General features: G+C 37.2%; 2 protein-coding genes across 2 annotated transcripts in view; one reads left to right on the forward strand and one right to left on the reverse strand.

Annotated features, from left to right (window-relative positions):
- The window catches only part of LOC146004007 (sulfide:quinone oxidoreductase, mitochondrial-like), a 73,464-nt gene extending 69,077 nt beyond the window's left edge, over positions 1-4,387 (reverse strand). The window contains exon 1 of the mRNA XM_083142556.1: positions 4,230-4,387. Coding sequence (XP_082998682.1) covers positions 4,230-4,321 — 92 coding nt within the window. The 5' untranslated portion in view covers positions 4,322-4,387. The remainder of the gene's footprint in view (positions 1-4,229) is intronic.
- The window catches only part of LOC146003899 (uncharacterized), a 500,546-nt gene that overhangs the window by 130,756 nt on the left and 356,932 nt on the right, over positions 1-12,858 (forward strand). The gene's annotated exons all lie outside the window — the stretch shown is intronic.

The following is a 12,858-nucleotide window of genomic DNA, read 5'->3' on the forward strand; positions in this document are numbered from 1 at the left end:
CAAATGCAATGTTCGTTTAATTTTAGAGTGAAGTCAGGAAGTGGAAATGTTATTTTATTATGAAACAATATAAATTCGCCACAGCATCAAAATTCAATGAAAAGTAAACCAAAAGGAATTATGATAGAGAATGTTATTGTATATGATTAAAATTTGCGACACTCATAGGTATAACAACAGTTTGATATTGAGCACACAGAGTTTTGTAATTAAATATAATGAACGTCGAACCATGAAAAGAAACTCCAATTTACAAGCTCACATAATTCTTGGTTTTAAACTTCAACATGTTCTGCTTATTGCTCTTAGATAGTAGCACGAAATTGTGATTTTATAGAACACCTGTACTTCAGACTAAGGAACAAATATCTTTGATTTTTTTTTACTTCTGAAATATTTTGGTTGTATATTGTATGCCCCCACCTAGAAGTTAAGCCCTGGAAGAAGTTAAGATTTGCTTTACCAGTCTTTCCAAGAACCATGTGGCTATTAGAAATTTTGAAAAAAAGAACATAGTTTTTAAAGAGAATTAAGACTATCTTTAATGGATTATCCTTTAACTGTTTATTTGGAATAATTTAGTGACGGTTCTGAGATCAACTTAATGTTACAAAAACTGGCTGTTTACCATCGATAGCGTAGTGGTTAATGCAGCCGTCTTATCTTCAAAGGGACAGGGTTCGATTCCTATGGAGAGGGGACACTTTCACCGCTTCGGAACTATATATAGCCAGCTACAAATAATATGTAATGTTGATTAAAATTGACAATATCTGTAAGTGACATTCTTAAAAATCCATAACAGTTTCGAAAAGTTTTTTCTAACGTCACTTATTTATAAAATCAGATTAACCGCAACGGCGACTGAAAAGCAGCAACTCTCCAGAAAAGGAGCGAGGAGGTAGGCGACGAGCGAGACTATTTTGTGGGTGGAGATTCCAATTTTATATAACCTATATTCCTAAATATCACATGCAAATTTCTCTTTTGCGGACGAAAGTTCATTAAACTACCAGGTTATTTACTACTGGGGTATTCACTGTTGAAAACCCAGCAATGATACAGGAGAGAAATATCCCTGTCTATTAATTATTAAAGGTGCAACATCAAAGTAAAATATAACTGAACAGTCTGGCATCTTTAATCAGCCGAAAGCCATCGGCAGCAATTTAGAACGATTGTACCCATATGGAATCTTATACCCTGCCACTCATGGAAGCACATACAATACCTGCAAGGTAAAATTATATTCACATGCCTGCCAGTTACATTATCCCCTCTTCTAAATGGAATATCAATGCAAAATTGAAACCAGACAATTTTTTAAATTTTAGTTCTTGTGTTTATGATTCGCAAAAATTACATAACAGTAATTCCACTTCACATTTCTTGATTTCAAGTAGTGTCGATAAGAAAGTTCCTTAAGTTCAAACAGTATAGCTCTCATGAATTTCGAGCTTTGAAAATGAATTCTTTTTTTATAAATGATTTGAACATTTAAATGGCCTGTATACATAGCAAAGTGCTTGTAAGGAACATGCTTTTAATGCCTGCAAGCAAGAATTTGACTTCCCTTTCGCTTGCATCTGATGTTTTGAAATCGGGGAGGGGAGGTTTCAGGTTCGGATCCTGGACCATGCATGAGTGTGTTATTGTTGTTGTAGCGTCATCTACTTAATCTAATCATTATTCATTGTCAATACGCGATTAACTCAAGAAATAAAAATGCGAAAGAAATTGAATAAGAAGATAATTTCCCCTGGATGTCGACCAGGTTAAATAAATAGGCTTTTGAGAGCTAGCTCCATTCTTATCATCAGCCCCGAAAACTTGATAACATCCCCACAACAATATCTCGAGATAATCAACATAATTCACCAGCACAAAACTTCAAGACGTCTTTACGTAATACTTTTCTTTCCACGGGATATCCCCTAAAATGTCTTTCTTTATTTTAATACGATAATCGGGAGTAATGCTACAGTATAAATTGGAATATTACAGTACTTCTCACTGGCAAGTTCCTTCACCTGCTGTTGAACCAGGGACCATTTAATTACAAAGTGATATCTGTAGGGCACCCAAAGGGAAGTTCAAAGGTCACTTGACCGCCCTACAAGGAAAAATTACGGCTTACATTTCCCAAAAAATATCTGGCTCCTGGTCCCACAGCCATTATAATTCTCTGTGGGGTTATGTGTTGTCCTTATGTGAGCTGAATGCCTATTTTACAGCTTCAGCTTTTAGCAAAGATTTGGAGATTTTAGGAAAGTATTATGGGTTTTAGTCTTGGTAGGGAGTTCATTTTCCATCGCCTATGTATGAATGTATGTATGTATGTGTGAGTACACACACGCGCGCACACACACATATTATACACACACACACACACACACACATATATATATATATATATATATATATATATATATATGTGTGTGTGTGTGTGTGTGTGTGTGTGAATAATATGTGTAGGAAAATAGATTGTAAAAATTGGTTGGTGGATTTAAGAACTTGCCCCCCCCCCCCCTCGCTCCGAAATAAGTTCCGACGTCCCTGGACGTGACAGCCGACACGTGTCGCTTGGGAACGAGGCAATCAGCAGCAACGTTTCACATCATAGCGACATGGAGGTCGCAGAAGTATGCGTTCGATTGGTGAAATCCTTAAGCAGCACGTGTTGCCTGTCGCTTCGGTGCGAATTCTACCTAAGGAAGCTTTCAGATTGAAGCGACATGGAGATTTGAGACCGAAGAGACAAGCTACACAAAAGCATTATATCTAAAGCAAACCATTCACCACGCATACACAAGCAACAGACCGAGGAGAGAAGATGCACGGTACTGATAAAACGGTCCATCGAGCGACAAGCGAGACGTGGAACTTGACGTGTTGCTTCGGTTCGGCATGTTTTGTTTATTTATAAAGGTGTCTCCAAGAGGCACGTGTAGCTTGTCGCTTCAGTCTGAAAGCTTCTTTTTGAACCGAATCGACACTACAAAGGGGATGTGTCACTTGGACTGGGCCGTTTTCTCAATACCATGCATCATGCCACCTTGGTCTGTTGTTCTCGCATGCGCGGTGAAAGGTTTGCTTTAGAATAATTTCACGGTGTGAATCTCCGTGTCGCTTGAAAGCGAACCCTCAGTAATCAAAGCAATCTTTCGAACCGGAGCGACACAACAAGCTGCATGTGTCGCTCGGACTGAGACCTTTTCCCTATACCGTATAGTGTCACCTCGATCCGTTTCATTCGCATGTGTGGTGAATGCTTGCTTGGGCCTCGTGTCGCTTGTCACTTCGGTCTGATCTTTCTAAGGGATGTTTTAGTCCGAAGCGACATGTGTCTATTGGAAGCAAACCATCAGTAATCAATAAAACCTTTCAAAGCGAAGCGACCGAAGCTTCAAGTGACACTCAGACTCCAAATGGCGATCGTGTCGCCTCAGTCTATTGGTCGCCCATGCGCGGTGAATGCTTGCTTATAGACTAAAGTGTCCTGTGTCGTTTGCCATTTCGGTGCGAAGCTCCGGTGTCGTGTGTCGCGTCTATCTGAAACCTCCCTAAGAGACGTGTTTTTCAGCACCACACCACAGACAGATCTACGATCCACGTGCTTGTAACAAACTGCTAGTAGTACGTACAAACAACTGTCTTGAGCCAGGTGCCAATCCTTTCTTGTTCCGCTTGTATCCACAGGTTTATTATCGCTATGTGCTTCGGAAACCTACGAAGTGATACTTAACTCAATAAATTTGTTTCCGATCGAACTGTGTAACCGTATGCTACATAGCTGACACCCCTTTTCCTTGTAAATTCCTTATAAAAGTATCTCCATTTCGACGTTTCATATTAACGCCCATAGCACCATCAGCTTAACCGGATGTGCGAGGGGAACCAGACGAGTGTGCATGCTCCGCAGATTCGTAATTACCATTTTTAACCTTATTTTCAAAGTTGTTCAATGGCAATTGAATGTGGATTTGCATTTGCAACTCTTGTTTTTCCCCGAGTTTTTTACTGCTTTCATTTAAAAATGTTGATTTTCTTTAAATTTCGGGAGGGGCTGTAGCCCCATCAGCTACCCCATGAGTATGCCAGTGGCTCATTAGCTATATTAAGCTGCTTGCTTATCATGAAAAAACAACAGTAAAGGAATGATATATGACTAACATTAGCTCACAAGATGGGGTTGGGTACACTCATAGAACCATAACTGGATTACTTACCTGTCATTTTGTACTGATGAGAAATGATTAGATGCAGTCGACGCTGATCTGATACTTCTGTGCAATACTTGATAACATAATGCTCGCAACATTTTGTCTCCAAACCTATTGATAAAAGAATAGAATGTGCTATATACAAAGAAAGAGCAGCAAATAACAAGACATATTAAACACCACACATCAATACATCAACATCACAAATTCTGGAAACAAACTGCACAACACTTATCTTGAATTCTAAACGTGATTAGATTAAATTTATTGCATCATGGCATACAAGTGACACGCCACAAATTAAACAGTTGTACATTTTATGTCGTGGAAAAGAGGTCTACATTTTCTATTAAATATCTGTACATGTATCAGTGTGTTTCAAATACAAAAATTTATCTCATTCTGTTCACGTAACTACTTTAAGAGATAATTTTGATTAATTGGCTACTCATAAGTTCATGATTTCAGATGAAGAAAATACAGCCACCTCCTGATGTTCAAGTTGCAGCTCAGTAAAGTGCAGCCATGCTTTAAGATAAGATAAGATAAGATTTTATTTCATCCATGCATCACTTAATTGCATATACAGGAAGTGATATCGGACATGTCAGTTTGTTTACAATATCATAAACAATGCAGTATAATGAAAGAATGAAATACATTATGGTTACAGTAAAATATTGTAAGGGCATGTACGGCTTGGCCGAGAGAACCAAAGTTATCCTCACAAAGTTCATAGCCACCAACAAGCTATGCCAGCTAAGGCATTCCTTACTTGCGACGCGGTGGCTATTAGTTTCGGATGGAAAGTCTGAAAATTCCGCAAGAGAAGCGGAAGAAGAGGGTCATCGAGGGGTCATGGCAGACAGAGGTGCGAGTAGAGAATCTTGCAGACAGTCGGTAGTTAGTCTTTCTCATATGTTGAATGTGGTCAGGTGTGGAACGTTGAGCGGGGTAACTTTAACTTTGGTGTAGGTAAGCTCTTGCATGGCCAGACATCGCCCATCTTCGGAGGGTTCCTTCCGTTAGTAACGATACTAACTTGTAAGTTGTAAATATACGGTTAAGGAGAATGTTGCGAGTCATTTAGTCGTTCAGATCCCTTTACGTTCCCTATGTTTAATAGTATGATAATAAGGTAAAGACAAAACCATAACAAGGTGATAGATGCTCAAAAGTCATTACATTCAGACTTGCGACAAATGACAGGTTCTAGGGAGAGTGTGTTAACGCGAGTCGCAAGTCAGACTCTACGTACAGTCACAAGCATAACCTCTCCCAGCAGATCTTCAGTTGGAGTACAGAGACAGGTATATCCTTACATTACCCATGCTGATCCAGTCTTTAGGGGTGTGAAACTCAAGTGTCATGTGTTGCCATTCAAGTGTGTAAATTTAGTACCTCTAGCGCCTTACCACCAAGCTCACCACGAGCAGAGAGTGCTTTACCATCAAGGATAAATGATGATTAGTGAGCTACATTTCCAAAAGACCCCCCATACCAAAAGGGTATGAGACGTGGTGGTGATGTGGGCCTTTTTTTTTCGGAAATGAAAAGAGTTGCAGTTTATTGTTAATATTGGAATTTTAATTTATCTCCGTATTGAGACGTGGATGGAGATGCTTAGGGCTTTCATCCATTTTTACGGAAATGAGATGAAAATTGGTGATTACATGGTGATAGACGCAGGATTTCACTTATGAAAATTTCAATGTTAGAGCATGAATAGTGAAACCACATCTAAAAATTATCAGAATTTATCAGTTTTCTTTTACCATCGAAAGTATGCATTTTGCAGCACGGAATCTGGAAAGTTCGGCGCGGATTTATATTAAGTATTAAGTACCAGCGGGGAAAAATAGTGCAGTAAACAATGATAGATGTCGAGTTCCAACTCGAGGATGAATCAGATGAAACCCATCAACCTCAAATCAGGGTCGGTCACCCGCAAAATGTAAACATGCGGAGGAACCTGCGCCCTAGCTCCGTCGCGGTTATCGGCGTCGGGCTGGCGATTTGGTATCAGGAGCGTCCGTCATTCCGCGTGGCGGAAGGTTCGATGTCGCATTTTAGGGAAGCTTATTTCGTCAAAAATGTGGCCGGCCCAGGGACATCCGTGGACGTTTCGCTATCAATCCGCTCCTGGTAGCGCTGTGGTTCGCTCGCAAACCCGGTACTCTGGCTATGACAGATCTACCATCCGAAAAATTTCCACCATTTTCAGAATTTAATTTAATTTTGATCAGTGGCATTTAGATTCGAAGGTCCTTGAATGTGCAGTGGTCCCAGAACGTAAAATTTTGGATTTTAGCTAAGGTAGAAGAAAAAGGCATTTAGATTCGATGGTTTCTTGAATTTACAGTGGTTTTAGAACGTAAAAGGTAGGAATTGTTTTTTTACATGATCTTGGATACGAAAATTATCACAGCGTTGTTTATAAGGGTTAAAATAATGCATTAAGCTACAGTAATTTTAAAACGATTTTTTTTATACTTGACATTCCTGTGCAATGTGCTCAGATTGTGATTAGCATTACCCTTAACATATTAATTAGGCTAATTAAAAACACGGATTAAAAGTTAATATTGAAGTTATATCATGAACGAGGAAAATAAATTAGAGTTTATTGACTCTGACACAGTGGCACTATGGTGCATTTTAACGAGTCATAGAAGAGAGTATGCTTGTCTGAGTCAATATTTTGTTTTTGTTATTATTATTAATTGAAATTCCTTAAAAGTTTAATTTAAATTTTGTTTAAAACTGACCGTAACTTGTAAATGATTTAGAATGCTTGAACTATACTGCTAAGATTATTGCAACGAGGATATTACATTTTAATAAATATATAGTTTTGGGAACGAATAAGGCCCCGAGGACCACTCATTTATATTCTTAATGACCAAAGTCTCCTAGGACCTCAAGAAGGGAGCTTAGATTAAGGAGATAGTCAAGAATGTACGAGATCGTCACTTGCCTTATGTTACCTTAACTTAGGAATACATTGCCTCATTTTTAAATGCATGTTAATATGTAAAGAAACGAAACGCTAATTATATTCCTCGACACGCTGTACAATTATGTCCGCTATTACGCCAAGCGTATCTAGTTAGAGTGGCGTACCGTGATTTAGGGTATAAACCGCCCGATTGATTAAAAGTTCTAGTTTAGAAGTAATAGATGTATAAATAGGCTGTAGTGACGTGAAATGTTCGTAGACAAATAAGCAGTAGTGACGTGAAAGAGTCCGTACCCATATATACATATACTTATGCTTTAAACACCACAGTTAGGCTAAGCCAACTTACTATGGAAAACTAGAAGAGAATTAGGAGAGCACTTTACACGGCGCGGACGTTTTTCACATATTAACGAGATTTTTTTTGTGCTATTATATATTTATATATTTTTTTTCTGTCCGAAATATTGTTTTGTTTGACAGTTGAATATTTATCCTTAGCAAGTTATAGCTTCGAATGTTAAAAACTTTAAAATGTAGATTGTTTTTAACCTTAAAATATAAATATTGCCATTTTTGCTCCAAGTTACGGCATTTATTAATATTAAACAGGTCCTACACGACTCAAGTGTGCACAAAGTAAGTTTCTTTAAGGCATTAGTCTCTATTAATTTATTCAAATTTCATAATATGAAATTTGTTTAAACGGTATATTATATTTATACTAGCTTAGTAGTTACATAACTAAAATTTTAGTTATACTTCAGAAAAAGGTAAACATTTATATTAGCAAAGTTTTGTATCAAGCGCAAGTTATTGAGAATATTTATTTCATATGAATATGAATACGTCGACGAGGAGATTTTATTGCGCACTAACACGAAGTATTTTCCTCGGATATTGGATCTACACCAAAATCCTTGAAATCCATTTTGCTATCGCAGAATGATTATGGTTAAACCACAACGGTTTTAATTTTAAGCTTTGCTACAATAATATGCTAAGTATATTTCAGAATGGATAGAGAGAGATGATAGATTCTTCATTTTTAGTGATGTTAGCATGATATAAGGCAATTATCGCATATTTATAGATTAATTATTTTATTTTTGGATGGTCGACTTTAAATAAGCATTGTTTCCCGTGTAATTTTGTATTTAAGTACATTTTTAACGACCACTTGCACACTATGAGTAACATAAGAGACTAAATAAGATTTTTTTTCATGGCAAAGTTTAAACAGGCTTTTACAAGTAAATGTAACCAGTAGGGAAAATAAGCGCAAGGCGAAAATAACATTATTACTCGTATAGCTTTATATACGTTTTCATATGTCCTTATAGTAATATGGTATTTTCATTTTAAATGCACAAGACTGGTTTTCTCATCAAAAGTAAAGTAGAAGAAGCAATACATTCGAGCAAAGTTACTAGCGACCAATATTTCACAGCAAATCGTCATGTATAATATTTAGAAGTAATCGATAAACAAACTGGGCGTACATACGCAAACGAATCAATTTCCTCATTGTCATTGTACAGTTAAACGCAGAAGCATGTTAAGGACATAGGCATTGATGTAGATCATGCAATACATTATTGACGCAAAGGGTACATTTCAACGGCATCCGAGAAACACAGCAGCGGCCAGAGTTTAGTTATACGGCTTTACATATCTTGCGCACTGGAATCTACGACCGGACGAAGAATTTTGTTAACGTAAGAATTTCCCCTCCGCACCTCTCCCGTTATGGGAATCAGGTAGCCAGCCAGCAAAACCCCGGTCGCGGGAGACATGTAGACTTGAAGCAGGAAAATTATCGTAAGCAGAAATGGTGACGGCTAAATTCTTTAGGCTGTAACAGGTTGCCAGATTGTTAGAACGTTGTCAAATAGTAACTCACACCTCAAATGGTAACTCACAACAAGCAATAATGAATTAAACTCAATTAATCGAATCACGACATATATCATTGGTACTTTACAAGGACAAAAATACATTAAAATTCCGATTGCTTTATAGGCACTATCCTATTTTCTATCTACTGTAGGTTCTGAAATAAACGTGGTAGCTTTCACGAAGCTATTCTCATCATATTTCTTTTTATATTTTTCCACTAGGAATTAGCATTTTAGTCATATTTATTTTAATGGGTATAATATAAGAGTTTATTACTAGTTTAAGTATATTTCAATTGATAATGGCATTTTTAAATCATGAGTGGCAAAATATTATTCTTGAGTGTTGTACCAAAAATATTGGATCAAAATAATCCTTTCCCGGAAAAATTTTCCTAGCTTAAATCTACGCTAATATTACCTTTACCTTAAACCTGTCTCAAATTCGAAATTTATCAGCTGTCAGCCAGAGAACAGCCAGTGTCAGCCGCAAGGGAAACAAATCGGCATTCCCAAACCCGAAAGGAAAATGTCGAACCAGGAACCACTAGCAGCGCGTCCAGTATCCTGACATCATTCGCCAGCTTGGGAACCAGAATGCTGAAACATGTTCCAGCTTTACTCTACACGAGATCAAGGAAACTTCCCCCCACACCCCTTGTTAAGGCAATTCGTAAAGTTCACCACGACGTGCCACGTTCCAGAGAATCTACACAGCCTCTCAAAATTGTCGTTCTACGTCTCGAACAAAATCTTCAATAGAATCTACAAGTCCAGCAGTAAAAATGTTCCAGAGGGTAAACTACATGATTCCTCCATTAAAGTTTCATGCTACACTCCTAATATACATATTACTTGACACACTTCCATGCCATGTACAACTCTACGAACTTACGTCTATTCTTCTTCACAAAGCCTCAAAAGAAGAATCGCCCAACGAAGTGTTAGCAGTACAAGAAGTTTTCACACCAAACGTTCCAGTTTTTTCATCAAAGTGGTAAAATCATTGGTCCACCCCACGAAGTTCGTCTCAAAAACAACCAGTACACATTGTGATTATTCCTCCAGGAACATAGTTCTCCCATTCCGAGGACACATACGACCACACATTCCGTTGGTCGTTACATGATACACTGAGCAGCAAAAGTGTATTTATCAATATTCCAGTGCAGAACAATTCTCATTGCCAGAAGAAATCACTTTCTACCCTTAAGTTTGAACTTCCCCAAATTGACCCTTCCCAAAGTGCAAGTGCGAGAAACGCAGACAGCAGAACTATACAGGGAAGATGTTCATTCGGTGTGCATACAGTGACAGACAGAAGAAAATGTACAATCGGGGTTGTCTGACTTTCATCAGTACATTCCACACAAGTACAGTGTGGCAGACACGTAGTGGTACTGTACTCTCAGGTACAGTAAAATTCCACGAAGTATAGTCAATCTGAACTGAATATCGTGTCTGGAATAAAGGATGTTTATCCTAAATGGACAATGTTACGATTCATTTGTTCATCGTACTTTAGGTGAACGACATCGAGGTCAACGATGTTGGACTTTTCACTCTCAGCGTGTGTTCAATGCATGTTTATGGAATTATCAACGAACAATTTTAATAGAAGAATAAAGACAACATTGATATGCATGGACAAAAGGTGTAACAATTGCGATGCTTAAATATTATTTCTACGTGAATTATTAATTCATATGTTATATATGAGTGTGTACATATTTCATATCAGAGGACGGAGTTGAATAAGTAAATATATATTGTTAATATAAAAATAAAGACGGTGATCCATCGATAATAATAATACAGGAAAACTATAGTGATACATGCTACGATTATATTTATGTGCGATAAATTCAGTTCGCAATATTCGGCATACGTATTGGCCCTAGTAACCAAAAATTACTAGCAACACAGGTGAAACGAATTATGTATTTATACAAGTGCTTCGATTTATTTCTTATTCAGTGCTCCACATTATTTACGGTGAAGGAAGGCTATTAGTTATCTATCATTAAATTAACAAAAAATTGTTATGTAATTTCGAGTCTCTTACCTTCAAACGGTGCAATGACTGTCTGGTGTAGACAAACACGTCTTGTGTCGCAAGAGTCTGGTGAAGCTCTGACGTAACGTATTAAATGAGTGTGTTTTGACGGCCGACCACATGTGACGTCAGGTCTCTACATCAACAAATGCATGCGTTATGTCACGCTGATCCACTCACTTATTCAGCAGAAATAATGCATTGTGTTATATGTTCTTGTGTGTCAGTGGGTTTATAGGATATTCACTTTGGATGGGTTCATGGTTTTTACTTTATTATTTTCATGTTTTGGGTATTTTATTTTTGTTTTGGTTTCTTCTTTTATAATAAACGGTACCCCTATAAGATTGGATCACACATAAAGGCGAATTCAAAAGGGAATTCTTTTTCGGAGAGGGACATCGTAACGATCCGTAGTATCTTTTAATTATTATGGACAACGAACTCCAACTTCCAGTCATTCAACCATCGTTTTCCAATCAGGAAATATTCAGAAACATCATAGGAATGCAGTGTCAGACAGCACTGAAGCTCTTCCTGGTCATCAACTGTATAAACATGTAAACGGACGAAATCCAGGAAGAAGCTACAGTCCTGACTGTGCATTTGTTTAGTAAATTGAATTGCAATAAATGTCTGGGGGCAGAGAGTTCGGGGCAGTTCTAATTCAGTTATGGAGGAGCAAGTTACGATTGAATAGAGAGAGAGGAGGAGGTTCTAGGGAGAGTGTGTTAACGCTAGTCGCAAGTCAGACTCTACGTACAGTCACAAGCATAACCTCTCCCAGCAGATCTTCAGTTGGAGTACAGCGACAGGTATATCCTTACATTACCCATGCTGATCCAGTCTTTAGGGGTGTGAAACTCAAGTGTCATGTGTTGCCATTCAAGTGTGTAAATTTAGTACCTCTAACGCCTTACCACCAAGCTCACCACAAGCAGAGAGTGCTTTACCACCAAGGATGAATGATGATTAGTGAGCTACATTCCCAAAAGATCTCCTCATACCTAAGGGTGTGAGACGATAATAATAATGATGATGATAATAATAATGACATTATTATTATTATATATAATAATATTATAATATTAATATATAATAATAATAATTATGACATTATTATTATTATTATTATTATTATTATTATTATTATTATTATTACTAGTGGTAGTAGTATTATTATATACGTGATTATCCTCATAAATTACGTAAAAAGGGGGTAGAAGTCGGTGCTAAAGCATTTGTTTGGAACAAACGATCTGAAATATTTTTTCAACACGTTCAATTTCAATTAGCTAATAATGGAAAACAAGCACACCAACTGTATTTTGGAATGGCACAAAATAATGATAAATGCATTCCGAAGATAAAATTATTTTTGTAAATAACATGTATTACATTCATACAAGATATGTTCTACACATACGCAACATGGACCGACATTAAATAAGAAAATACATATGCAACATGCTAACACTAAATTGTGTACGTATTCAAAGTTTATTAAATATATATTATACAGGGTGACTTGTAATTAGATGTATTCCCTGAAAGGGGTTAAAGTAGAGACAATTTGCAATAAATTTCACTATATGATACCCCGTCCGAAAATTAGTAGTTTTCGAGATAATCGAATTTCTATTGTTTCTTTAAAAAATGACAATTTTCCACATAAAAAGATGAATTGAGAAAAAACTGCTCATTGTATGGCACATATTTCAA

This window comes from Lepisma saccharinum, chromosome 21 (genome assembly GCF_977018435.1).
Source record: "Lepisma saccharinum chromosome 21, izLepSacc3.1, whole genome shotgun sequence".
NCBI classification, from domain to species: domain Eukaryota; kingdom Metazoa; phylum Arthropoda; class Insecta; order Zygentoma; family Lepismatidae; genus Lepisma; species Lepisma saccharinum.